At 53.2% G+C, this 27,292-nt stretch overlaps 9 protein-coding genes across 9 annotated transcripts; 2 read left to right on the top strand and 7 right to left on the bottom strand.

Moving 5' to 3' along the window:
* Positions 1-80: 80 nt before the first annotated feature.
* Positions 81-1,661, bottom strand: J7T55_011404 (wd40 repeat-like protein; the record flags this gene model as incomplete). The annotated part of the gene is made up of 1 exon (XM_053134108.1): positions 81-1,661. One exon carries the CDS (start codon positions 1,659-1,661, stop codon positions 81-83), a length of 1,581 nt encoding a protein of 526 aa, XP_052999213.1.
* A 456-nt stretch (positions 1,662-2,117) lies between these two features.
* J7T55_011405 (uncharacterized protein) lies at positions 2,118-3,100 on the bottom strand (the record flags this gene model as incomplete). The annotated part of the gene is made up of 2 exons (XM_053134119.1): positions 2,118-2,575; positions 2,632-3,100. The coding sequence occupies 2 exons, from the start codon at positions 3,098-3,100 to the stop codon at positions 2,118-2,120; spliced, it is 927 nt and encodes a 308-aa protein (XP_052999214.1).
* An 820-nt stretch (positions 3,101-3,920) lies between these two features.
* J7T55_011406 (uncharacterized protein) lies at positions 3,921-6,477 on the bottom strand (the record flags this gene model as incomplete). Its single annotated transcript, XM_053134130.1, has 3 exons — positions 3,921-4,498; positions 4,552-6,159; positions 6,228-6,477. The coding sequence occupies 3 exons, from the start codon at positions 6,475-6,477 to the stop codon at positions 3,921-3,923; spliced, it is 2,436 nt and encodes an 811-aa protein (XP_052999215.1).
* A 1,294-nt stretch (positions 6,478-7,771) lies between these two features.
* Positions 7,772-8,763, bottom strand: J7T55_011407 (uncharacterized protein; the record flags this gene model as incomplete). The annotated part of the gene is made up of 2 exons (XM_053134141.1): positions 7,772-8,416; positions 8,665-8,763. 2 exons carry the CDS (start codon positions 8,761-8,763, stop codon positions 7,772-7,774), a joined length of 744 nt encoding a protein of 247 aa, XP_052999216.1.
* A 3,708-nt stretch (positions 8,764-12,471) lies between these two features.
* On the top strand, positions 12,472-16,039 carry J7T55_011408 (uncharacterized protein; the record flags this gene model as incomplete). The annotated part of the gene is made up of 4 exons (XM_053134152.1): positions 12,472-12,599; positions 12,891-13,354; positions 13,414-14,070; positions 14,139-16,039. The coding sequence occupies 4 exons, from the start codon at positions 12,472-12,474 to the stop codon at positions 16,037-16,039; spliced, it is 3,150 nt and encodes a 1,049-aa protein (XP_052999217.1).
* Positions 16,040-17,161: 1,122 nt separating this feature from the next.
* On the bottom strand, positions 17,162-18,106 carry J7T55_011409 (uncharacterized protein; the record flags this gene model as incomplete). Its single annotated transcript, XM_053134163.1, has 2 exons — positions 17,162-17,568; positions 17,623-18,106. The coding sequence occupies 2 exons, from the start codon at positions 18,104-18,106 to the stop codon at positions 17,162-17,164; spliced, it is 891 nt and encodes a 296-aa protein (XP_052999218.1).
* A 1,360-nt stretch (positions 18,107-19,466) lies between these two features.
* J7T55_011410 (uncharacterized protein) lies at positions 19,467-20,825 on the top strand (the record flags this gene model as incomplete). Its single annotated transcript, XM_053134174.1, has 1 exon — positions 19,467-20,825. One exon carries the CDS (start codon positions 19,467-19,469, stop codon positions 20,823-20,825), a length of 1,359 nt encoding a protein of 452 aa, XP_052999219.1.
* Positions 20,826-22,071: 1,246 nt separating this feature from the next.
* J7T55_011411 (ycfA-like protein domain-containing protein) lies at positions 22,072-24,663 on the bottom strand (the record flags this gene model as incomplete). The annotated part of the gene is made up of 1 exon (XM_053134185.1): positions 22,072-24,663. The coding sequence occupies one exon, from the start codon at positions 24,661-24,663 to the stop codon at positions 22,072-22,074; it is 2,592 nt and encodes an 863-aa protein (XP_052999220.1).
* A 1,346-nt stretch (positions 24,664-26,009) lies between these two features.
* Positions 26,010-27,122, bottom strand: J7T55_011412 (pirin domain; the record flags this gene model as incomplete). The annotated part of the gene is made up of 2 exons (XM_053134196.1): positions 26,010-26,758; positions 26,813-27,122. The coding sequence occupies 2 exons, from the start codon at positions 27,120-27,122 to the stop codon at positions 26,010-26,012; spliced, it is 1,059 nt and encodes a 352-aa protein (XP_052999221.1).
* Between the last annotated feature and the right edge of the window lie 170 nt (positions 27,123-27,292).

Raw genomic sequence — 27,292 nt, forward strand, 5'->3', positions numbered from 1 at the left:
AACGACCTTGCAGTCCCAGGGCCGATACAGAAGGATGCGGCTTATTGAACCGGACCGAATATATCATTACTTTATGCCGTCTATGCCTGGAACACAAGCACAATACCATCATCACCTGCCGTGATGACCCTCTTACCATCAACACCCTGCACGAAACCCAACACGCCGCCACCCTCGCCATCTCCTCGATGACCCTTCCACTCCTTCTCCAGACCCGCGACTGTTGCATTAGGCGCATGTTGTGTTGGGTTCGCGCCTTGCAGGTTCCACCTTCTCACAACACCATCCATACCACAACTTGTCAGCAGCCACTGCTGTTGTGCTGCCGCTGGCCCCGTTGCCTGTGCTTGTTTTACCCATTCTACCTTGACGACGCTGAACTCGTCGTGCGCGCCCTGGATATTCCGGCGCACAGAGAATGTCCGGCTTGGGTCGTAGACCGTTATACTGCCGTCCACTGAGCCTGCAGCCAGCAGCGGTACTGATGCAGAAGCCGGAGCGAACGCCAGCGACTCGATGCCGTCGGACTGTACCTGTAATGCCGCCAGGATCTGACCTGCCTGTGCCTCACTACCAGCTCCTCGGGTTGCTCCTGCCTTGGTGCCCTTGGCTTTCCCTGCTTTTGAACCTGCTTGTGGTGTGGCCCCTGCCGTCTGCTCCGTGAGCCTTGGCAGACCAACGATTCTGATCGCTCCTCCCGCTCCACCAACAGCAAGGTATCCTCCTCTCGGCTCAATCGCGACGGAGAAGAGACCTCCCTCCACGGCGAATCTCTGGTCCGCGGGTGTGAGCGACACGACGGTCTGACCGTTGTCACCGACATGGCCCTTCGCAGCTGCGAGTCCCCAAACGTCCCACACATAGAGAGCGCTCTCCTCGTCGACTGTGGCAAGAAGGCTTCCGTCGGGTGTCCATGCGCCGGCCGTGCAGCTCGAGGTGTGTAGGAAGAAGGTCTGGACAATCTGGAGAGGGTTCGAGGCATCCGAGGGATCAATCGTGTACACCCAGACAGAACCGTCCGAAGCTCCCAAGGCGATAGAGTTGGGATAGTCGGTGCTCGGGCATGGTGCCAACCAGTTTATCTCGGGTACTTCCTGACTCTCGCCGACGAAGGTGAAGCTCGGTTTTGACGCATCAACCTTGTATGCCTTCAGCCGTCCGTCCAGGCCACCTGACACCAGGAATTCTCCATTCGGTAATGAGAAAGCCAGGGAGTTGATCGAGTCTGTGTGCCCATCGATCGCAAAGACAGGTTGGATCTGGACGTTCTCCCTCTGGCTGGCCATCTCCCTCGCCGCGGCCTGCGGGTCGGCGGCGAAGCTTGGTGGCAGCACAGGCCCATCGTTCGGCGCAATCTCGGGGACTACAAACACATATCCCTTGCCTGGAGCATCATCGGAATCTCCCTCGCTGCCACCAGTGGCTATGATATTGGGGTTCGTGGGATGTTGGGCGATGGTGAAGACGGAGTCTTTGTGGGAGTCGAAGTATGCGACTGAGTCGTTCACAAGCTGGAGCTCTTCTCCCTCGTCATCGTCGGGCTCGGACATGTCGATGTCCCCATCCTCGTTCTCTGCTGCTATCTCCTCGGCGACCTCCTCCATGTCAACGACATCAGGCTCATCGTCAGAGGCGGGGTCGTGGTGGGGGTTCGAAGACATTGTGGCGGCGATTCTGGCTGGAATATGTCGTTTTTTGGCTCTGAAAATGGGGCAATACGAGGAGCAGACTGCTCTAGCCGTACAGACGTAGGCCTCAAAATATATGTCGAACAGGCTGGGAGGATTCACGGATTGTTGCCCCCGGTGGTAGGTTGATTTCTAAATTTTTGCTTGATAAGCAACAGGAATGGCGGGGCAAAAATAATCTAGAGCTGGGATCGCCGCTTGCTATCGATAAGCTTCCAAGGTCCCAACTGTGACGATGACAGCTCCAGGGGTCCACTCCAGGGGATCTGGGGGTCCAGCTCTGGTGGTGTGGGTCTGCTTCCGGTGTTACCTACACAACAGTCACTTCCGCAGTTCAAGTACTTTACTTCTCGAAATGGCATGTTAACAGCTGACTGACAGATCAAATTCTAAGTTGTTGTGGCTCACAAGAATTTCCTACTGCGTCGCTCATAGCTGCAGCGGCTCCCTTTTCAAGTACCCCTCGAACTCAGTTGGCGCCCCCTTCGCAGCCTGTGCCGCCTCCTTGACGAGCTGCTCAGTTTCTGGCCCATAGTACCCAAACTCCTCAAAGTAGGAAAGCATATTCAGCAAAGTTGGCCGGCTGGCTTCAGGCAGGAATCCCGCGAACACATCTTTTGGAATCTGGGCGTACGTGATCTTCTTGCCGCTAGACCGAGCCATGATCTCTGCCATCTCCGTCATGGTGTAGCAGCGTGTGGAACAGGCCAGTGCTTTGCCAGCGTACTTGTCCGGCTCAGCGAGGATGGACCCCACAAACTTGCCCGTGTCCCCAGCAATGTCAATCAGAGGAAACTTTGTCTCTGGTGATACAAAGCCCCAAAATGTGGGATTGCCGTCTAGCCCTGGACGCGGGGCCATGTTTGTGTGGAAGTTTTGCATGAAGGCTTTCATCAAGTCGTTAGTAGTGGTACTTGATTTTTCAGGCGCGAGATCGACCTACATCCAGGCAGGAAGAATGCCGACTTGATAGGGAGGCTAGAGATATATTCCCTGACTTGGTCCTTGACGTCGAAGGAGTCCACAGGATACTTGCCGCCCGAGATCTTCTTGGGACTTGGTACCGAACTGTATACCAGAAACTTGACCCCTGCTGCCAATGCCTCGTACGCGATGCCCTTGCCCTGCGCGAGCTCCTGCTCCATCCCGCCAGGCTTGTGCAGTGACACTGTCATGGCGAAGACAGTGTGCGCGCCCTGTAAGACAGCTTTCACAGATGCCGGATCGTCCGTGTCGCACCGGGCGACCTCAACGCCTCTCTTTACGAGGGCTTGAGCATCAGGTTTCAGAGGATCGCGGGTCAGCCCGCGGACCTTGTATGCCTTTGATAATTCGGCATCCTCGAGGACTTTGGAAATCACAGAGCTGCCCTGCTGGCCTGTGGCCCCGAAGACTACGAGCAAGTTCGTCATGGTGAGGCGCGCTGGGGGGGGGGGGGGTCAATCTGATCGACTTACACTCCGTAACTTCACTATCGCGGTGCTAGGAGGCGGTCAGACAGACTACTTATATCGGAGCAGCAAGAGAACTAGGCCCGTTCATTGACCCAAGTGCTGCTGTCGGGAACCCCTCTCTAGGAATTTGCGGCGTCCGGAGCCCGAAGACTAACATACCTAGATATGCATCATTGATAATGAGACTAGTGTAGCCCGGTATACACCTGGATTAGCAACCCGGAAGGCAAAGAAGTGGATGCGGCTTAGATCCCGAATCTAAGGCAAGCTCAACCCCACTCGTACTTCTAACTTTAAATGCCAGTGACTTGGACCGAGCGTTTGAGTTGCTGTTTAAGTGTTACGTCTAAATGTGCGGTGTTGCTACTCCAAGTCTTCGAGGACGACAGCCATTCTCTCCCCTCACTCTTTGGTTCCGGGGGTGGGGGGTGGTTTTCAAGGCAACCCTGCTCCATTTCGGCCACGCTCCCACCAGAGTTGCTCGAGAATGGCCGCGAATGAGTTGAATCTTGCTGGAGGCACGTGTTGGCTAGAAGTCTATATATATTCAATAACAGCTCCGTCCTCAAGCAGGAAAAAGGTCCCCCGCCTCTGCCCAAAGTCCAAACCTACTCGGACAAGTGACTATACATCAAACCGGCCAATAGCGCAGAATGAATGAAACGCCTAGTAAATGCATGCAGTCGCCGGCCAGTCTCATGTCCGTATCCCCATATCCTCACAAAACCACAGATACAACGCCCAGCCACTCTCCCTTCAGCTCAAAGCGGCTATGCTCTTAAGGCCCAAACAAGTCTGATTCTGCCTCATCGTACCGCTTATACTTTCCATCAAACTGGTACGATCCCTCTTCTAGGCCAGCAAGCGCCGGGTTCCTCTTACCAAACAGCCACGATTTCTCCTTCTCGCTGCCCTTCTTCAAGAAGACCCAGCTCCTCAGACCTGCCCTGGGCAGCTCGTAGAACTTGCGCCGGCGTTCCTCCTTCTTCGCCTCCTCTCCCGTAGCAGACAGCCACACGATGCCGCCTAGCCTCGCAGTGACGACGCCACTAAGAAGCCCGATGAAGAGCCACGGGTACTGCAGAGCCTCGACCTCGAAAGCACTGATGGTCTCGTGGGCGACCTTGACGTAGCTTGTGTCCCCGAGGACGAAGCCGAGCCGGAACAGGTTGGACGTGGACACCGCGTTTGTGGATGGTTGTGCGGTATCCATGCCGTCCTTGAGGCGGAGGATGACTTGTGCTGCCTCGTCTGCCGTGGAGTAGAACCCGCCACAGGCGGAGTGATGCGCCATCGGCGTAACTGGGCGTGATGTGCTGGGGACCGTCGGGTCGTAGAAGAGCTCAATTTGTCGTTCTGTGAGAGAAGAGTCAGCAATGGAGGTTAGGTTGTGGGAGAGGAATACTTACTCTGCAGATTATCGGCCCATTCAAGCCAGTTCTCCTCACCTGTCGCTTCATACAGGTCAAGCAGGGCTTCGATGAGGAAAGCGTAATCCTCGGCATATCCTTTAGCTGAACTTCGGCTGTCAAAGTAAGACCTGTAAAGCAGCTTCGCCTGCGCATCCCACGCTCGCGTCTCGATGAACTTGGCCGCCGACCTGGCTGCAGTCAAGTATTTCTTGGCTTTTTCTGGATCAACGGTTTCGATAGCCGAGCTCGTCCTCGCCAATGCCGAGATCACCATAGCATTCGTGCTGGTCACCGCTTTTGTGTCGGTTTCCGGCCTCACACGATCTGCCTCACGGCGCGCCCTTAACCTGGACCGCGCAGTTTCTATCCACTCCTGAGCCTCTGAAGAAGAGGTCCCAAATTGTTTCCAAAGCTCTTCAGCACCCTTCACCGTGTGCAAGACATTCTGGTTCAGAAATTCGTCATTTGGATCTTGCTCCCGCTCCACATTGCCATGGCTTAGGACATTCCAGTGCGCCGCGGCTAGAGCGCCCACCGTGGGAGAGTCCTTGAACACCTCGTCAAATTCCCTTCGGGTCCACAGGTAGTAAGCGCCTTCGCGCATCTGGGTGTCGCCTTTCTTGTAGTACGAATCTGCTGCTTCACTGCTGGCAAATCCACCGTCAGGCCGTTGTATGGGCGGCGAGGTCAGGTACTCTGCCAACTCAAAGACCACATTGGCGAACTCGTCATCTTTCTTGAGTCCTTTCGCCGTTGATAGCCAAGCATCCAGATACAAGCCAAGCAGCAACGCGTTGTCCGAGACCATTTTCTCAAAATGTGGCACTGACCAGTTCGTCGTCACAGCATACCGGTGAAATCCTCCACCCACGTGGTCGCGCAGCCCACTGTCCCGGATCTTCCGCAGAGTGTGCAGCGCCATGTGCTTCGCCTGCGCAACCTCTTTCTCCCCCACCACATCTGCCACGACACTGGGGAAATTCGCGAGTTTCAGCAGGAAAGAAAGCTTCGCCGGGGTGGGGAACTTTGGCGCCATCCCAAAGCCACCGTTAACAGGGTCGAAGGTGCCAGCGATGTGCATGTATGCCTCCTCCAGCTGGTCCAAGTCAAGGTCGGAGTCCCCTGCCATCGGCGTACCGGACGTATCAGTCGGAACGGCGGCGCTCGATGCCCCGACTGTCCCGGAAGTCGATATTCCGCGCGTGCCGAGAGTTCCCTCGGCAGCAAATTCGCGCAATTTGGACACGATCTCCTTGGCTTCTTGCCGGCATCGGGCCTCATGTTGCGGCCAGACCTCTTTCATCTTTTGCAGGATCACCAGGAAATCGATGCGTTCGTCCTCAGCTACCTCCTCGCCATCAGGGCCGATGAGTTCAGTGCCGGGCGAGGGCCAATACGTGCCACCAAAGACAGGCTCCAGCTCAGGAGTCAGAAAGACGTTCAGGGGCCATCCACCCGCGCCGTTGATTGCTTGTATGTAGTTCATGTAGATATTGTCAATGTCCGGGCGCTCCTCACGGTCGACAATAATTGGGACAAAGGAGTTGTTGAGGAGCTTGGCGATCTCAGGGTGAGAGAAGGACTCTCGGGTAGTCAGGCGACAATCTGAGTGGATTCTAGATTAGTAACGTTGCCCCGGGACCATGGCCTGGTGTTGGTGATGGAAGGCTTACAATGGCATGACTTGAACCCGATGTTCATGAAGATCAGCTTGTTCTCCTTCTTTGCTCTCTGTACGGCGTCGTCATCCAGAAGCTGCCATGCGACGGGAGTAGAGGCATGTGATTGCACATAGGGGCTGGTGCTGTTGCCTGCGCGGTTCTGGAGAGGAGGAAGGTCGGACACGGAAGCCTTGGAAAATTGTGCCGATAGTTCAGCGTCCCTCGACGTGACCGAAGGCTGCTGCTTTAGCTGCGGCTTCATGGTGCTGTGCTATCGCGGAGACTCTCGCTTCGGAGGGGGGTTGCTGCTGTTGGGCGTGATCAGGCGCAAGCGGGTGTAAACGGTCGTGCGCGAGGTGACAGAGAGGGGTAGGCAAGGCCGTGATCGAGTGCGCTTGTCCGCAGAAGAACAGTACGAGAGAGCGTGGTGGCGGCGCAAGACTGTTAGCAGCAGTCAAAGTAAACGGTCCCTTGCAGTGAGACTCAGGGGAGTGGAAAGTTTGACGAGGGTCACGATGCCTGCAAAATATAGTAGTCTTGGACATCGAAGGCAAGTTCAGGCAGGCCCCGCCCCCACCATACCTGGGCCTGCACTTCTCCAGACCGCCAAGCCCCTGTCCTAACGTCATTGTTCGCTGCGGAAGCGCCTGGCCGCGATCCACATGCCAAACATGCTAGCAGGCCAAGCACACAGCACACCCTCTGAAGTTGCATGGATGCTCGCTCAATCCACGCTTTTTACGGCCATATCTCGTAGAGAGTATGCCTATTTGCTTCTGAAAAGATTCTGGGGTTCCTAAATGTTGTGAAGCGGCCTTTCCCCCTTGCAGCGATCTGCTCAACCCCAAGGTTCTGCAGGCCGTCATTTCTCATCCTTGGGGCTTCGCGTCTTTTCGGCTCCCTGCTGTCTTGAAAAGCGTCTCACTCGACTCGACCCAAGCAGAACTACAGGACAATATATCGTCATGTCAATCCTCTCATGTTACATCAATGACCTCAACTTGACGATCACAATAGTCCGCGGCAGTAGCTCCGGCGACGGTTCGACCGTTTTGTTGGATTGCGAATTCAAACACAGTGCACTTCTGAGAAGCCTCTCTGGAAGCAATCCAGACTTCGCCACGTCTTCTGGTTTGCTGTCCTACTCGTGACCACAAGTATCACAATTTTGAGTCTGTCAGCACCGAAGATCAACCGGAATCCCTTTCATATAATACAAACTCGTGCCATACTCACTGTCAGGTTGCTGTGAAGATGCGAAAGAACGGTGTTTCTTCTGTCAAAAGTGACAGAAGGCACCGCAATGATGCTTTAGAGTTTCATTAATCATGATACTTTTCATTTCATAGGTCTTTGATAAACAGCTTAGCCGGTTTAATTGAGTGCAGAATCTTGGAACTGAACAGCCTGTGACCGGTAACCAACTTGCCACCTGAAATCAATACCACTCGGATAACCATCCAGCATTCTTCCGGAGTCACAGAGCGCCCTCACAGGATACACGCAAGGAAGCAACTAGTCCACCCATTCTTTTTCCTTGCCTCAACCATTGCAGCTCACGATGAGCTCGATGAGTGGCACCCGGGGCACAGCTTCGCAATAAGTCCAGAGTTACACAGCTGGGTCGTATACCAGTACCGCACGCTCAAGGCCAAGCCAAGAATCACAAGCAGCCGGTAGAAGGCCAATTGCCGGCAGAGGAAGAATTGAATGACGAAGCTGGCGATGACCACGAGAGACAGCATCATGATGATGCCGAGGGTCGTGGACTTGGGACCCAAGTTGGGCAACGAGATGAACATAGGAAACATCAGCGAGTCGAAGAAGGCACAGCTGACGATGGAGGCCATGCCGCGGACGTAGTCCGAAGACGGCTCGCTCGGGCTGCGGGTGACGACGATGAGGGACGTCCCGGAGTCGCGCACCTCCATGATTCCCCCGCTGGAAGGACCACAGCGGCTGTAGCCCAAAAGCCTTTCCACAATGTCCTTTTTCTGGTGGCATCGGGAGTCGAGGTGGATGCAGCCGAAGACGCAGTCGCCGAGTGGCTGGTTGAGGGCCTTGGAGCTCTGGAATGCGTCCCAACTTGTTTCGAACACGTTGAAGTCGACCCGGCGGGTTGTCTGTGGGGAGCAATATGCCCAGATGAGGACTTTGACGAAGAAGCGCAAAGGAAACAGGAGGTACGAGCAGATGGTCGACTAGACCGATGAAGGTCTCTCCGCTACTGCGGCTGGCATTGTGCCGTGAAGTCCGGGGGAACTCTGGGGCCGATCGGTGTGGGTTTTATTGCCTATGTTATATATTCTAGGGAGTTTCGTGGAGCCAGCAGTGTCGTATCCGTGCTTGGAGAGGTGGCCGATGAGATGACCGGAAGGGTGGCACGGGGAGATGACGAGCGTACTGGGACGATGCTTGATAAAGCTAACGAGAGTTGTGACTATTGCACATATAGGAGAGATGCGGATGTTGTTTTGGATCTGATGAGAACGCCAAGATCGTGGGCTGGGAGACCATCGCATTCTCCACTGTCGTCCTTGCCTGGCATGTACGATCAGATGTGGGGAGGAGCGACTTCGTGAGCCGTGGTCTGGAGGACAGCTGCAGCAAAGGACAGGGAAATTGCGATATCACATGACGTCTGATCCACGACAGAGCCTCTGTTAGGAGACGATTTGAGGAAGTTTCAGTTTAAAATAGTCACAAGTAAGCACTTCAGGAAGAGGATAGGAAACATGTAAGAATAGTTTCGAGAACAAAGGAGAGCCCCAAAACGAGCGTATATTACCGGAATTCAGTCGTGCAAGCACGTACGTTCAAAACACTGTGAACGTGTTAAATCCAGGAAGCCTTATGGGGCTCAAACTATGCTCAGAGGGCATGGGTGCATCCATTTTCCTCTGTTCTAGAGGTTATGAGCCCGGGTTGAGCTCGTCCTTTGGGCGTTTATGCAGCTACCCGCCTGTGATGAGACATCCTCCAGTTCGATCCCGGATGGTGTTCATTTGAGCGAACGTTTGATAGCAGAGCCGCTTACAGGGGAAGAGCAATTAACTTCCTGGCTTCTGTTGTTCAGCTCGACACTGGGAGTGACGATCTAGGGGGGCTGTTAAATCCAGGAAGCCTTATGGGGCTCAAACTATGCTCAGAGGGCATGGGTGCATCCATTTTCCTCTGTTCTAGAGAACGCCTACGACCACCAGCCTGTGACTTGCACCAGGCGCCGCCCAGAAGCAGTGGGCACGGAAACCTACCAATACTTACCTCGACCAACAAATTGTAACATGACCAAGAATCTGCCCAGGGGTCTTAAAGCCACTCCCAGCGGCTCCCAACCCGGCCGGATGTCAACATCGCAATCTCTGCCCTTGCCTCACACGGCAAACAGAAAACGCCCTGAAGAATCTCACACGAGCACTTGCCCTCCGCAGCGTATTCATAAGACTCTGGGGAAAAGGCTGGTACCGAGTGAGACGTCACCAGGTCGGACTTGGGCGGGACCGTGCTTTCATCCAAGCAGATCTCCCTACAGCGGTTGCATGTCATATCAACGTGTCTCGCATCCACCTTGCCATGGTGGTCACAAGACGAAAGGTGCTGCGGCGTGCGAGGGGGTGCACATTGGGCCTTACCTGTCGGGCTCCTGTGGGCTCCTGGAATCCACACACTCACGCCGTGCTCGCTGGTGACCCTACGTGAACGGTGAGAGTGTCTGGAACTGGTTAGAGGAGAAGGTCTACCCTTTCTACCACAGCTGGATCTATGAGGTTCATTATCAAGAGCCTGGCTCACTGGCTGCATCGTCCTCTGCTGGGCTGTGTATCGGCAGCAGTTCTTGATGGCCAGGGGGTTGTCGATGTCGCCGAGCCCGTAGAAACCTGCGCACTCCTCGCACCATCCTGCCCTACAATCAATCTTTGCGGGTAGATTGATCCGCTTGGAATTGAAGAGATTTCGCCGACCTATATTCTGCCTGTCGACATCTATTTGCTCCAATCTGCAATGCCCACTGACACTAGACACCACCGTACGCTTATGTGAGTTGCTATTCATACTATCCCCGTGATGATGTAACCTGCACCACGGAGTGTTTAGAGCGAACGGTGTTTGTGTGTCTGTGTGGTGTGTTAGGCAGCGCCGTATTGAAGCTTCTCGGATGTTTGTTGATGCAGGTCGGGAGGGAAGATAGACTTGTAGATGGAACCTTCCGGCTTTTCAATTGAAACCTCTTCCATGGGTTGACCGAGAAAAGCGTGAGCCCTGGCCGGAGTGACTCGGCAGACAGGGAATAAACAAAGAAGGCCATCTACACAAGTTGTGATAATTCAGCTATTGTTAGACGACAACAAAGCAGGGCGGCTGGCAATAATAGAAGAGACATGTTTTGATGCGGCACGAGGGCACTGTTCCTCGCCCCCGATCGCTAGGCATTGTCCCCAAGGCAATGGGAACGTTCTTCCACAGGTTTGAAGTCACCCGGAGGGCGGCGATACAATGTTTCACGGTAAAAATGGCAATTGGAAGGACAATAGGCATTATTGACCATAGAAGCTCTCCCCACTCATAAGACAAGGCAAGTTGTGCTCTCTTTGAGATTGAAGCCAGTCTACCGGGCCAGAATTGGGTCCGCCTCAGGGCGTAACCTTGTAAACAAGAGATCCTAATAAGAAATGAGCAACGGCGTATGAGATGCTGATTTGGCTGCCTCTGAGGCCCGTTGGTAGCTAGCGCTGTGGCTGAGAAGGGAAATTTTGAGCGGGGACAAACGATAGCGGAAGAGAGTGAGGCCGAGAAATTCGAGAGGACAAGGGCACACTAAAGAGTGCTGCAACGATTAGATGAGACGTTGCGATGCTCTACTCGTCGTCCGTTGAGCAGCCTGGAATGATCATCAGGATCTCGTGAATTTCTAGACGGTGCATGATACAGTCCGCAGTTATTCACGGACGCAGCCAAGGACCACGTTGAGTTGTCGTCCTACTGCTGACATAATGATTCGATCAGTCACATCCCGTCCTGATCTGGACTCGGCACCCTTGCACGCCTTGGAGAGCTGCCCCTGACATCGATCACCCCCTGCCCTCGATCTATCTGACAGGATCCAGGAACCCGGAGAGAGGATCAGCAGCTGGAACTCAATATTGATCGTGCCCAGGTCCCAGCCAGAAGGTCCAAGACGATCACTCACCCCGCTCTCGGAGCTTTATCTGCAGTCCTCGTCGACGACAATTATCAATTCTCCGCCCCTTACTCTAGACATCCGTCCTTATCTACTATGTTGCTGACGAGAGGCAGCACGACTGCTGCAATCTTTCGCCATTGACAAGCCCGAGGAGCTTTGGAAGTGTGCTAATTAGCACCACGGTTTCGAATCACTTCTCTAGCAATCTGCTCGCGCTCCCGATGAAGGGCCGAGCACAGCTTCGCTGGTGCACTCCGCTCCTGTTCAATGCAGCCCATGACCACCAGGTTGCTAGATTGGGACAAGCCCCGCGCACAATCGTGGCACGGAACTAACTGCTAGGCAGCCAAACAGGAAATAACAATCAAAGGATTCACTCAACGAGACGCTACCGAAAGTTCTGCTCACAGATGCTCCGACTATTCGATTCTCCCCTATTGCGCTTCTGCACTTCTGACTCACCGGGGGTGCCTTGAGCATTGAACCATAATCAGTTGTCCATGAGGCTAACGAGGTTGCAGGAGAGATCCCTTTTTGCCCATCAAACACCACACCAACCAATCCAGTGACGATCACTGGCCCTCCACGTTGACAGGATTCGGGGACAGCCTTATTTGAGCCTCTTCTGCCCCTGCCTGTCAAAAGTCCCCAGCGTGAATGGCAATGCAAACGGCTCCGCGGCAGCTTGGCCCGATGCAATATCCTCCGTCATGCTATGCTGAATCCTTCGGGCTCGGGTGATTGGTCCCACCTGCATGTTCACACTCGAGCCGCCGCATCTAGCCTTTGACTACATCCCTAGTGTCTGGTACCGCCAATCGTCGAATATCTCCACCCCCTTCAGCCTGGACACTATCTCGTTCTGAGCGATGCCGCTATACCTGTTCCTGGCTTGACGGCCTGTTGGTTCGTCCTCTTGCCACTCTTGCCAGGCTATACGCCACGCTCATCTCCTGAATTACGGATCTGGGCTTACTGAATGATGTCCTGCATCCCTGGCCCATGCCATCGCTGCCCAACCGTGTTGGAGCACTGACTGGGGAAATTTGCTGGCGAACGAGCTGCTGCAGGAAGATGGAGCCCAGGCTGGTGACAGTCCAGAGCTCGGTCATGCTGCTGCGCCGCAGTGAGCATCGTGCGGTTCTCAAGTCCTTGGAGGATGGGCACCTCGTCTGCTTTGGGCAAGATGAGGAAACCAATATGTAGGTAGGCACACCAAAATGGTTCGCAGTTCTCGCGTCCTTTCCCTCTCTCCCCTCTGCCTGTCCGCCTCATCGTCTTGTCAAGATCCCAAACGACGGCGAGTTCTCTCAGCCAGCAAAGGTTTCTTTGCGTCCTTTCGTTGATCACAGCGACCACACACTCTTTTCCGGCTATCGCCACTACACTCTTTCGTAACTTACCGTAATACTACCCCTAATACAAATAATGCATTTCCACGAGTCTCTTGCTGTGGCTGCTCTTGCAGCAGTGCCCGTGCTGGCGACTTCCAGCAGCGTCAACGTGTATTGGGGACAACAGGGTAACGGAGACCTGGCCACAGCTTGTCAGGATCCTTCCATTGACTACATCACTCTGGGTTTCGTCAACCTGTCTCCGGAGAATGGAGGCGCTACTGGATATCCCGGCGACAACTTTGGTGCTCACTGTTGGGCAGAAAAATACAGCGTTGACGGACAGACCTCTGAGCTGCTGACCACATGCCCTTCCCTCACGCCGGGCATCGCTGTTTGTCAAGGGCTTGGAAAGAAGGTCCTTCTCTCCATCGGTGGCGTCTACAGTGCCTACAGCAACTACACGGTTTCCACCGAAGAGAATGGAGTTGCCTTTGCCGAGTTCATCTTCGGCGCTTTCGGCCCATACACCGAAGCTTGGGCAGGCCAGCCTAGGCCTTTCGACAATGGAGACAGCCACAATGCGGTTGATGGATACGACTTCGATCTCGAGTCCTCCTCTGGTATGTGATCCCCGGAGGACTAGTGAACGGTTTGAGACCGCACGCTGACCCACTTGCAGCTGGTGATTTAGGCTACGCGGCTATGATCACAACCTTGAGAGCATTGATTACCGTATCTGGACGAGCAGACATTATCACCGCCGCTCCCCAGTGCCCGCTTAACGAATATCAAAACATGAAGTACCTACTAGACAACGTGCAGTTTGACCGACTATGGATTCAGTTCTACAACAACCCAGACTGCAGCCTCCTATTGGCCGATGGCACTCCCAACCCGGGCTTCAACTATGCTGCCTGGGAACAATACCTCGCCAGCACCCCGAGCAGTAACGCAAAACTCCACATTGGTCTCCCGGGTAGTGCAGATGCTGCCGGTAGTGGCTATGTGGATGCCTCTGTTGCTAGTACTTATCTCTGTGAATATGGAGATTACTCAATGTTCGGTGGTGTCATGGTTTGGGACCAATGGTTTGCGGCTCAGAACACCATCAACGGCGCATCTTACAATCAAGTCCTGTACGAGTCAATGAAGTGTGGATGCAAGGCGTGCCCAGTCCCCACAAGCACAATCTCGACGGTCATTTCCACGTCCGCTGCGAGCACAAGCTCATCCACGCTCCCGCCAGTCACCCTCACATCTTCCACAACCACATCGCCCGTTGCCACACCAACGTGCACTGGCTTTGTTGGTTACGACAAGGATGGCACAAACATTGGTAAGTACACAAGAAAGTGGAGTTGCTGTAAAAGAAGCTCGAGACTGACCACTTCGTGCACGATCCAGGTTTCTACGCCGACGCAGCTTCAGCAACTTACAGTGGCTGCCTCGCACTCTGTGACGCTAACGAGAACTGCTTGAGCTTCGGCGTCCTCTCCACTCCTGCGTGTGCCCTCTATTCTTACAGCGTGGAGGGCAACGATGTTGCAGACGCGAACTCTGGTAACACCTTCTACAACAAGGGTGGCGTTTGCCCGCAGCCCTCAAGCAGCAGCTCCGTTGTGACCTCAGCCACGGCGACAACTCTCCTGTCGAGCTCGAGCACTTATGTTGAGTCGTCCACAGTCTCCACAAGCTCAGACGCTAGCAGCTCCCAGACTTCGGAGACTAGCACTTACTCTGCCACAACTCTGACGACTTCAAGCGGAGAGACCGCCTCTACCTCGGATGCCTCAAGCAGCACTGAAGTTTCAGAGACCAGCACGTACTCTGCTACAACTCTGACGACTTCAAGCACAGAAACCGTCTCCACCTCAGATGCCTCAAGCAGCACTCAGGTTTCAGAGACCAGCACATACTCTGCTACAACTCTGACAACGTCAAGCGCAGAAACCGTCTCTACCTCAGACGCCACAACTCTGACAACATCAAGCGCAGAAACCGCCTCTACCTCGGATGCCTCAAGCAGCACTGAAGTTTCAGAGACCAGCACGTACTCTGCTACAACTCTGACAACGTCAAGCGCAGAGACCGCCTCTACATCAGAGGCCTCGAGCACGGAGGTGCCTCCCCTGACGTCCGAGACCGACAGTATCAGTATCAGCTCTACCACGACCTGGGGCAACACAACGTGGACCACCCAGACAACCTCCTCTGAGGCACAGACGACCCCTACCACGATTATAAGCAGCAGCAGCAGCGTTCATCTGTCGACCAGACCTCCTACATCATGGTCTAACACTACCTGGACGTCCAACGGACCGAGCTCCACGATAGAGACTGTGGACTCATCAACTGTGGACTCATCAACTAAGGATTCATCAACTGTCGTCCCGACCACCTCGACCTCCGTGGCACCTGAGCCCACTACCACAGGCAGCAACGGGCAGACGACGCAAACCTTCTACTCGACTACTGTCCTAACCGTGACCTCTTGTGCTCCAACTGTGACAGATTGCCCAGGCAAACCACATGTCACAACGTCTCTGATCCCAGTCTCTTCGACCGTCGTCTCTGTGGGTCCCACAGGCGATGATGAGACTGTCACAGCTACCGTCGTCCCAGTCACTTCTACCTCATCGGCCGCGCCTGTGACTGACGGCGAGCAACTGACCACGAGCACGGTCTACAGCACCACGATCTACACAGTCACCTCGTGTCCGCCTGCCATAACCGACTGCCCCGGCAAGCTCGGGTCAGTGACCACACAGATTATCGCCATCTCAACGACTGTCTGTCCCGTCACCGAGGGTGGCCATGCCGCTCCTACCCCGCCTGCTCAAAATGGCGGCAGCGGCTCAACTCCCTCGGAGACAAAGCCTGCTGGCTCTGGCCCTAGCCCTTCCAGCCCTGCAGAGAACGAGGGTGGCAGCCCCAGCCCATCCGCCCCAGCCGAGACCGAAGGCTCCCATCCTAGCCCGCCCGAGGGGACAGAGGAGGGCACTTCCACTTCCACTATCAAGACCAAGGTTTACAGCACGATCACTCTCCCTGTCGTCTCGATCCCTACCGCTGGAAGCGAGGGCTCCGCACCGCCGCCAGTGAACAATGCTGGATCTGGACCAAGCTCAGGCTTCAGCAACAGCACGGCGACGAAGACCTTCAGCCTGGCGACCATCAAGCCCACTGGAGCCGGTGTGCCTGTGCCGCAGAGTACTCAGACGTCAGTCGTGACTGCTGGCGCTGCTCGGAGCGCTGCTGGTATTGGCATGACAGTTGTAATGGGTGTTATGGTTTTCTTTTTGTAGTTGGGAGGGGAGGGTATTTGTCCGGGGCATCGGGACTTTTGTACACATAATATACCTGAGTCTGGGTTTTGCTTTCCACCTGTACATCCCGATCCGTGCGGTTGTGCGTCAATACAAGAAGTATTATGTCCATGACAGGGGCAAAAGTCCAACCAAGGGCCGTTGACGTGATGTGCTTCGTGATAGTCTTTTTTCTTCTTCTTAATTCATTTTGCAAATGCGAAAACGTAAAGATTCTAAATTTGTATGACTCGGACGATATTCCACGAAATGGCTTTGCAACAATCTCAGGTGTCACTCAGAACGGATTTTTCCATATGCTAATGCGCCAGTCTTGGTTTGATACGCGTCTCATCCCACTTGATATTGCCCCCCCCCCCCAAAGATGACAACCCTACCACACCTCGCCTAGTCGCGTACAGCATGCCACTATGTGCAGTGTGCGATTATCCTACCCGTACCACCACTAGCTTCTTTACACCGGTACAGAGCCCTATGTCAAGATGTCCTCGTGGTTGTTCTTCCCAACACCTACACATATACCCTTTGGGTTCACAAAAGCAACCCCGACTTGCACAACCTATGGGTCCCAGCCTATTGCGGAAATTATAGTAACGCCCATGACGGCTGGTGCGTGTACACAAGACACGGCAAGAGTCAAAGGGGGTCTGGCGATCCAGCCAAGCGACACACTTCTTGCAGTATCTGGTGCAGATTTGCCACTGGGCGCAACCACAACGTCTGTACAAGCTGGTTTAGAAACCTTTAAAGACTACTTTGATCACAGTCACAGAGTAACCCCCTGAGCCAATACATGCTCGAAAGCCAGATTCAGCGGTCCCGGTCGGTGAGGCAAGTACAGAGGAGTGATTTTCTACTGTGTCCCCTTCGTATGTTCACTTTAGTGCGGCTGAATCATCTGTGCATGTGCCTTCATTGTTATATGGAGTTGTTATTTGTATGTTCTGGGTAATAAGTCTGTCTGGTTAAAATCAAAGCGCTTTCAACTATTCACACAAAAAAGAATGACCACAGTTCTGCCTCGACAAATTTGATAGGTTGTGTTCAGTTCTGGGCTTCTGCAATTGTACAAAGAATTCGCGTAAAATTTCTCGGGCGTTATCACCACTGAGCGTCCTGTAGCTTCAACGGCAGATGCAGCAACTGCTGACCTGATGAAGTTGGCTTCGGAAGCCGCCCTGACCGGATATTCATCTGCAAAGACGGATGCATAAGCCTTGGGGCAGACAGTTTCTCGTCACGCTCGTTTCGCATGGTGACGAAATCCTGCTCAGATATGCCGTCCCTCAGGTGCTTGTTTTCTCTCTTGTGCTCCTCGACGGTCATGAAGGGCATGGGCTTTCTTCCCTGCGGAGGGTAGTCGTGGCCAGTCCAAATCTTTACGTGGTCCGGAAGGCTAAGAAGCTTTCGACCTGACTTGTATAGAGCACTTGCGTCGCCTCCGGGGAAGTCGCAACGGGCGGTGCCTATGTCTGCGTGGAAGAGGGAGTCACCACAAAAAACATTGTCTGCAAAGAGATTAGTATCACTCTCCGATCCAAGCAATATAGTAATGTACTCACCCCCAATCATGTAACCTAGATGGTCCGGAGTGTGACCAGGAAGGTGAATAGCCTTGGCTCTCAACGTCCCGATTCCAAACGTCTCGTCATCGTCAAAGAGACGCTCGAACACACCCTCAACCTCATCCGAAGGGATGCCGTATTTCTTGCTGAATAGGTCTTGGATACTGCCGATACGCTTACCAATACCAATAGGGGGCTTGTAGCCCTGCATCTGGGACAGGCGGCTTTGAAGATAGGAGCCTGCGGTCAGGTGGTCTGCATGGGCATGTGTCTCGAGGATCAAGTCAACCTTGTAACCTTTGTCGCTGACCAGGGACAGCAGAGTATCTGCGCTCCCGGTGGTCAAGGCCTGAGTGGCCGGATCAAAGTCCAAGACCGGGTCGATGATGGCAGCCCGAGAGGTATTTGGATCAGCAACTACATACTGCCAAGTGCCTGTCTTGCTCTCAAAGACGTCGTGGATAGTTGGCTGGTCGGCCATGGTCACTGCCGTAGCAAAAAGAGCTCGGCCTGATGTGGTACGCGGATTGCCTAGAGGCCGCAGATAGTTCGTGCTGGATAAGTTTCTCGTCTGGAATGGGCGACTCTGATTTGTTGACTCCTTTCGAACTTGGGGCGAGGTTATTCTTGATGCTGTGCCCACTGTCGACAAGTGCAGAGGTCGAAGTTGGCTGTTTAAACAGCTGGGAGTATAATTAGAGACAAATGCTGGCCTTGCGCGGAGCGAATTCATAGATAATGTGGTGCTGCTGCTAATTCCGGGATAATGGAGAGATGGCATCGTGGGTTTCGTTCGAATTATAAATGATTTTTGACCTTATTATAATTAATTTATGGAAGTGTATTTGAATCCCGATTGCAACTCTACGCAGCGCTTCTCGAACTGGTGATATATCTACACTGCATCTACGCCGAGATGCTGTCAAGATCTCACACTGACTGGCTTTTAGTGTCGTCCGTACGGTCGGCGACTTGCTGACCCACTCGGCGACCTCAAAGTTAAACTTGCTCAACGGCATAACCCAAGGCTGTCATAACCCCGATAGCCGTCTCAGCCGTCTGACTCGAAGCTGTGTAAGTCACCCTCACTCTGCCTTGACCAACCGACTTCCCCGTTTTGCCAGACCATTACGTTCCTGAGGCATATCTCATCGTTCCGGTCGATCCGGTCGTTCCGGTCGTCACGTTGTCGGAACTTCGAGACTGAGGTGAAGACGGCGACCAGGGGGCAAAGGCAGTCGAGCCGACATGCTATCCGTCCGACTGCCTCCGAGCATGTGTGGGAGCGGAAGAGACAATGATACTGGATGAGTAGACGACCTCATTGCTCTTTTTATCTACACATAGAACCGGAGAGCCATGGCTTTTCATGCGGTCTTCTATGTCAGTGTTAGTGAGCTTGAGGAAACAGACGAAGATCTGGAAAGAGGTGCCAGAGGGGACTGCAGGCACGAGTAGATGTTTAAATAGTCTTATACGGCCCTCAGAGACGTAGGCCACATTAGCCTTCAATCACGCAATCGCCCCTGTTCACATTTTGGCTCAAATGGTGAACGTCCATGGGTCGATCGCAGAGGTAGGTCAGCCGGGTACGGAGCGCAATGCGGCTGTCGGGGCCACGGCAGCAGGATGCAATGTCACTTGTGGGGACCTTCATGAGTCTTGGCCCATAAGTCATCCTCCGTCTGCTTCAAATTGCCATTGATGACATGCTGTACAACCTTTCGCATATTATTAGCTTCCGGTTGTGCTGATTTTTCCATTGTGTTGTCTTCTGCTTCTCTCTCTGTATTCTCTGTATTTTCAAAGACAATTTGTCTCTTAGGCACAATTTCCACGCTATGCTTTCTGTTCGCTCTTCTGTGCCGCGGGCTTCCCGGGGCATAAGGGCCTCCAAAATAATTGCTACAACTCAACGGAACCTAGCATCGGTATCGCCAGTCAACGCTGTTGCTCGAAACCACAAGGTCGTGGTGGTCGGAGGTGGTTCGGCCGGCTTAAATATCAGCCACCAGCTACTGCGGTCGGGCAAATTCGCACTTGGTGATATTGCTATCGTCGATCCAGCGAAATGGCATCACTACCAGCCTGGCTGGACTCTTGTCGGCGGAGGCTTAAAAACAAAGCAAGAGCTGCAGAGGCCCTTGGGCAGCTTGGTTGACCCTAAGATCAAGCTCTACAACGAAGGAGTGGGCGCGTTCAACCCTGCGGACAACTCTGTACAACTCGACAGCGGCGATATCATCAACTACGAACACCTGGTCGTTGCACCTGGTATCACCCTCAACTTTGGCAGCATTCAAGGGCTGTCCGAGGCCCTTGCAGACCGAGACTCGCCAGTGTCAACTATTTACAGCTACGAGACTTGCGACAAAGCCAATGAGACTATTAGCAAGCTCCAAAAAGGAAGAGCCATTTTCACACAGCCAGCAGGCGTCATTAAGTGTGCTGGAGCTCCGCAGAAGGTCATGTGGCTGGCCACAGACCGTTGGAGGCGTGCGGGTCTATACAATCCAGGGAACCCTTCCGACTCAGCAATCCAGGTTACCTTTGCAACCGGCCTTCCTACCATGTTTGGAGTACCAAAGTATGCCGCAAAGTTGGAAGAACTCCGCAAAGACAGGGGCATCGAGGGCCTTTTTCAGCACGACCTAGTCGCCATTGACGGCAACACGGCGACTTTCAACCGCGTCGATACCAAGGAGCAAGTGAAGAGGCATTTTGAACTGCTGCACGTGGTGCCCAAGATGGGGCCCCATGCCTTCGTCAAGGACAGCCCACTGGCGAACGAGGCCGGATACGTGGACGTCAACGAGGCCACCACCCAGCACAAGAAATATGCCAACGTGTGGTCGGCCGGCGACGCTTCTAGCCTGCCGACCTCCAAGACAACGGCCGCAATCATATCGCAGTCGCCAGTCCTTGTTCGCAACCTTCTGCAATCCCTCGAGAGCAAAGAGCCTGATGCTGTGTACGATGGCTACACGTCCTGCCCGTTGTTGACCCAGTACGGCAAGGTGCTCCTGGCCGAGTTCAAGTATGGTGGACAGCCCAAGGAGACGTTCGGAAAATGGTTTGGTATCGACCAAGCGACCCCTCGTCGCGCTTTCTATCACTTGAAGAAGGACTTCTTCCCTTGGGTCTACTACAAGTCAATGGTGAAGGGAACTTGGGGAGGTCCCAATGGCTGGCTCAATTGAGGCCAGACCAGCTGCTGGGTCAACTGGTTCAAAGCTCTAGCGACCGATTCTTCCAATCTAGATTTGAGATTATATGAGACACGCAAGAATCATTCAGGCTAGCGTATGAGTCGAGACAGAAGTCAAAGTCCACCTGGCATTTAGCTCAAATAGTGGGAGGCCGGAAAGGCTAGGGAGGGGTGGCAAGGCATCGACGCCCAGGGTGAGGAGCTAGAGAGTGAGAGGCTGATGGCTCGTGAAGCGAGACGGATGATTCGATAAACGACAGGCTCGCTTGAGGATAAGGTATCGAATTGTGGAGCCAGTCGAGGCTCGATGCAAGCAGTCCTTTTTGTGTGGTTCGGAATGAGAAGCGCCTCATCTGAACGGAGAGGGTCAGCAGACACCAATATGCATCTTGTACATGAGAAGTTCAGCTGTGAAATATTCTACGAGTCCCTGAAAGCAGGTCTGGTGCCAATAGGTGATATAGATCAATGGAGATGAGGGTGGCATTGAAGTTGAGATAGCGTGTTCCCAAAAGCAGCTGGCGCGCAGCCAAGACGAGGCAGCCGGAGTGGACCCGCCAGCGGTCTCAGCCGGAAGAAGTAGGCGGTAAAGACGTGGCAGCAGCTGCGGCAGAATTCCTCACATCGAAAATATAAAAACCTGCCACGCTGTCTCGCAGCTCTGCTGCACTCCTCCCTTCCTTTCTCTTCATCCTGGTGCACGGGCTTTACGTGATTCAGTGAAGGTACGCCTGAGAACACGTTTTTGCTAGTTGAAAACTATAACATGACCACTCCTAGTTGGCTTCGGCCGGCTAGGGAATTTTTGGAACCTTTTGATTCTTGACTGATGATTGTCTTTCATTGTCTTTTGGTGCGCTTGCGCGCCAGGCGAAGAAGGCTCGACGTGGACTGCCTCGGCCGACCAACAACAGCATCAACGTCAAAGCTTGCACTGGTGTCACAGCAACATCTGGTGCTCACGCGTATCCATTGATTGATTGATACTGTTTTGATGGTCCTCTCATTACTTGCTTCGGGCCATCGTTCGCCACAGCCAACCAAGGATAGGCTGGGCGCTGCTCAGAGGCAGGACCTACGTGATGCCACCCAGAAATTCTGGTTCTTGACACGCACAGTTGCATTCGATCGTCACTGTCCACTCAGCTTCTTGCCTGCTCTAGCTCTAATGCACTGGAATATCATTCCTGCTCTTCGAAAATATCACTGTGCACCCTTGTCTGCGTTTCCGGCATTCGTCACGAAGCCTCGACCTCTCCCTTGTCCTTGGACTCCTCTCTGTCCTGGCCCTGCTGCGCACCAGCAACAACGAACCGCTCCCGACTCCACCCGAATCTCTTCTCAAGTCTATGTCCCCAAGAACGCAGTTTGATGGTGTCAACCTTAGGCTCGGGGTGCGGCTTGTGGAACGTGATCTTGCCGAACGACTCGTGGGAGAAGAGGACCTCTGAGCCACCGCCGCCGCTGTTGCCCACTGAGCAGCCAACAGCTGTCATCCCGCGAACAAATGTCTGCCAGTCCACCCCTCGCCTGCCTTCATTCTTCTCGGTTGGGAACAGCTCGCAGACGAATTCGTCAAAGGTTTTCTTGGGCACGACGATGGCACCACGGGTGGTTCTGTCCTCCAACGAGAGCTTGCTCAGGTCGCTTGGCGGCTCCTCGGGCTGGACCTCTTCGGGGTTATCCGCTCGTGTCTTCTTTTTGTTCTTGTTCCTGACGCGACCATCCTCGCGGGTGTATGTCTCTGCCTTATTCTCGTCGTTAGTAAACGTCGTTATCGCTTCAGTCAGCACTTCTCGACGCCTCTTCATGCTCGCATAGACCGCAACCTCCTCGCCCTCTGCGGCCTTTTGATGTACCGGGCACAAATCGGCAGAGATGACCTTGAGCAAGTCTGCCTTTTCTATGGCCGACAGGTTCGTCTTACTGTAGTCATCCTGTTTGAGCTTTCTGATGGAATCCCAGAAAGTTCTCATCGATGAGCGAAGCTCCTTCTGTTGATCAACCCATGCTTGACCCTTCAGCCCCTGAGGGGGTCTGTACTGTCCAAAGATTTTAACGAGCTGCGGGCCTGTGTTTCTGCAGATGGACTTAAACATTATGTCCTTCTTAGGAAGCTTCTGTGGCTCACTCGTCGCCCGTCTGCCTAAGGTCTGACGCATGTCTTCTGCAGGCGTTGCCGGAGACTGAGGCCGCCGAAGACGGGTGAGATTCATCATCTCATGCACGGCGGCGAGATCGTCAACAGCGCTGAGTAATAGTTCGTCTAGTCTGCGTGTCTCGCTAATTTTGCTGGTGGACACGTATTCTTCCAGAAAACAAAAAAGTCTCGAGTGATCGTACAGTTTGTTCTCGCCTGAATTTGCGACTATCTGGGCCAGGCACCAGTCCAGCGGGTCGTCCCTGAGAGCGCTCAAAGAGTCATTTTCGGTGAAACGTGCAGAGGAGATAGCATAGTCCCCAACGGGCTTTGACCTCCAATGTTTCGAGAATGCTGGAGATATTGCGAGATTTTCCCACAGCGTTCGCGTCCGATGGATAATCTGGTTTGCCATCCAATTGTCGAATTGGCCTAGAGCTGTGTCAACTTCCTGGGGCAAAGGTCTTCCAGGAGTGCCAGCATCCTCTCCATGGCGTCGACAAATTTCGTCGACATGGCGACACTCATCCTCCACGAACCGCCAGAGGTAGTAGGACTCCGTCGCGTTAGACATCTGCATCGCAAACCAGGTGCCCTTTGCCGTGTCTGAGGACTTGTTCCAAAGGGTTGAGTCTGCTACCAGGCGAATGTGTCTTCGCAGGTACGCCGGGTTGCATTGCAAGTCTCGCAGGTGGTCTTCAGCCTTCTCACGCCTCGACTGAGCCAAAGACGTCAAGTATGCCAGATCGAATCTAGGCGGCGCACAAAAAGCTCCTCGTGTGTATGGTGACCACGGCTCGATGTCATTCGTTCGCCTGAAGGCCCCTGTCTTCGTAGCTTGCCGCCACTTGTCCGTTCGAACGGGGTCGGAGGCATCAATGTCTTGCAGAATCCTGTCGATGATCTTCCGCAAAAGTCCCATAAGGTACGCCTGTGCCTCCAAGACGAGATAACCAAACGGGAAGCCCACCGTGTCAGCCCTGTGAATCTCCTCAGCGTCCCAATCAACCAGACTTCCATATTGTCCCTCGCCGTACATGACTATTGTCTTGCTGGAGTGATCACAGTCGAAATGACCATCAACCCAATACTTTCTCAATTGCTGGCCGTCAAAGGCCGCCCACTCGCTTGGCCCATAAGCAGTCCGGCAGTAGAGAAGAGCCAGGAGAGTATCAGGGCTCATCTTAAGCACCTCAACATTCAACCAAGGCTGCAGAAGCCTGCGTCTCCTCGACAAAGATCGTCTCATGTAGAAGGATTTCTCTTTGCTGTAGTTGTAGGCAATTATGTCCTCGGGTGTCTTTGCAAGGTCCTCTGCAACCTCGCTAAGTAGTTTCTCGCGCTTCTGCTGGCTTCCGTGTCTCCCATTCTTGGCCCAACGAGACATGACGATATCTGCGTGTCGTTCTAGTCTTCCCGAGATGTGCCGTCTGTCGCTCTGTATCTCATACACGAGCTTACTTGTGACTTTCCCAGCGTCTTCGTCTGTCAGACGACGGCGATAGGAGAAGGGTGCGGTTCGTTGGAGGCTCTCGGTATGGTATGTAGCCTCACAAGCTTGGCAGGTCTTGCGGTCACCACAGAGCCGAGGCTTGCGAATGGACTCGTCAAGCTCCTTGTCTGTAAACCAAACTAAGGTGTAGTCCTCACTATATTTGGCGTCTGGCCGGAAAGGTCTCGTATCGGCCATGGTGAGGCCAGGAGTTGTGTTGCTTGGTAACTTGGACAATATATGTGATGCCATGTACTGAGAACAAGGAACCGGGGTCTGTACCTGTCAGTTTTCATGTCTTAAATGTATCCCGTTCCGGTCTCTGCGTGCTTGAACTGACTCGAGAACAGCCTGGTGGAGGACTAAGCAAAGATGTGATCCGAGGCTGTGCTTGTGATCGAAACCACAGTTGGGGCGTTACAGAGAACTTCTTGAGGCGAGGCTTGTGTAGTCAAATCACGGCTTTGTGGGTGGAAGGAGCAAAGCTGGACCACCAGAAAAGTAGCAATGCAGCCATTTTATATCTAACTTTAATGCGAAGCTTCGATGTGAATGAACAAAACAGTCTCTCGGCGTGAATAAGCCCCAAGCACTCTATTCTGAGAAGTAACTTGTTATTATACAAGTCCACCACACAGTACAAATCAGCCAAGTATGCAAATTCACTGTGATACACGACTGACTCAAGAGACTTAAAAAGAACTCAATCGATGAAGAACTCGTTCTAAATTCAAGGAAGTTCTCGTGAATTGTTTGATTGCCGATTATATAGCTCACATAGGACTGTGAATTTATGCTCTATGCATGGTATTGATACCCAGATATTGTCTCTGTTATATGAGCCATGTCTTTCTCACTCTCTCAGTGAAGTTTTGATCCTTTCTTGAATCTCTATACTGGTCTTTGAACCCATGGTTATGGAGTCCAATCAGAGAGAAAGAAGCGGCAGTGATGCTTATTCTATATCTTGCCACCGCTAGGGCTATTAGATTACTTGGTGGGTGCTGGATGACAGTTCCATTCGCTCTTCTGCTGAAGTGCATTTATCACAGGTAGCGAGCTAGGAACAAATTGTCGTTTTCGTAAAGTCGCTGGACGAGATACTGCCGTTTGAGAATTCTCTCACCTTTTATAGACCATTAGAGTGCTGTTTGTAGGCTGTCAAGGATCTGATTGTATTTGCGACCTTGACAGCATTACATAATTTGCCGCTCTGCTCAAACAGAAGTCCCAGCAGGTGAGGAAGCCCACGTCACTCCGCAAGCAGAAAATGATGACACACCAAGAAACAGTTGAATCCATGTGGGCGGCGTTTTCGTTGCGAGGCAGCAAGACGGTACAGTTAGTGTTTCTGCTGTAAAAACTTTCTGAAGAAAGTACCTAGGTAAGCGCGAGGTTCAGGAGGATACGAATTGACGTGACAGTAAGTCATGACCGTTTGGCGAAATAGTCTCTTCAACTCCCCACCAGACGGTATTAGGGTAATCACATATTTGAATAGCCATTGTTACAAGTTCTACAGTCCTCAGTTATATGAATAGATCTCAAGCTGTATCCAACAGTACGACCTCGGCCTCCGCGCTTCCTACGCTCTCAACACTGAGCTTGTCACCCGCATTAACAGCATCAATGAAAGCACCATCGCCCTCCTCTAGAACGGCGTCATCCCGGCCATCCAACCTGATCTTGGCATTACCACCCTTTGTCATCGGCAGGTGAATGTACACCTTGCGTTTTGTCGCCTGCGTGACATTCGCACCAACTTTCCATTCGAACTTCTGCTCGGGTGCAATTATACCCGCACTCATCACGAAGTCCGCATGTATCGGAATAGTCCCTTCGATAGCGGGCTTGGCCTCCTCTTCCTCAGCCTTGCTCGCGTCCTCGCCCGCCTTCAACGGACTCAGGATGTTAACGAAGCCCTTCCTCTTCTCTTCCTCCGAGAAGTGCTTTGTGTGGTACCGAGGGATGAGGCCTCGCTTCCAAGGAATTGCCCAGATCTGCAGAAAATGGACAGTCTCGGACCTGTGCTCATTCTGCTCCGAGTGCGCGATTCCAGTGCCTCCTGTCGTAAACTGCACGTCGCCGCGGTGCATGCGGTAGAACTTATCCGACTGACCTCCCTCGGCGCCCTTTTGCAACATCGAGTCACGATGGGTAAGTTCCCCTGACAAGATGTAGCTGAAGATCTCAAAGTCCCGGTGTGGGTGGGTGGGGAACCCGCTCTGGGCCTTTACGCGGTCTTCATTGAGGACTCGGAGTGAGCCGAAATGCGAGAAACGTGGGTCGTACCCTGAATGAAATCAGTATGAATGGATAGAGCAATTTGAGAAGGAGTCAGACACACAATCTGCGAAGCTGAAGCTGTGATAAGTGTTCAGCCACCCATGGTCGCTGTGACCCCTTGTGCCAGACCTGTGCGGTGTGATCTTGGCGTGGTGCAAAGTCTTGGACATGGCGGACTTTATGCTGTTCATATGCTCTGAGAGGTCTTCTTTGTGCGTTTCCTCGATTGAGCTAGGAAAGAGCTTCGAAAATGAAAATTTGGTATCGATTGTTGAGTATTCGTCTAGCAGCAACTTGAGTGTAGCAGAGTTGTAAATGATAAGTGAAATCGATGCCACCAAAATCGAAAGGGTGAGAATGAGACGCTTCATATACACGGTCAGGACAAGTTTTGAGCAAGTTCGAGAAGTTACGCGTCAAGGGAGGTACTGATTTGAGATGCTTTTAAATTCCTTGGTGATGGTTGGCTAAGAAGATTATTCTCTTCAAATCGCCTTGGGTCGTCTTTTCAACGACGAATTCTAGCCCGGGCACTAAATAG

Source organism: Diaporthe amygdali (assembly GCF_026229845.1).
Source record: "Diaporthe amygdali strain CAA958 chromosome Unknown NODE_2_length_3802984_cov_64_841326, whole genome shotgun sequence".
Lineage (NCBI taxonomy): Eukaryota > Fungi > Ascomycota > Sordariomycetes > Diaporthales > Diaporthaceae > Diaporthe > Diaporthe amygdali.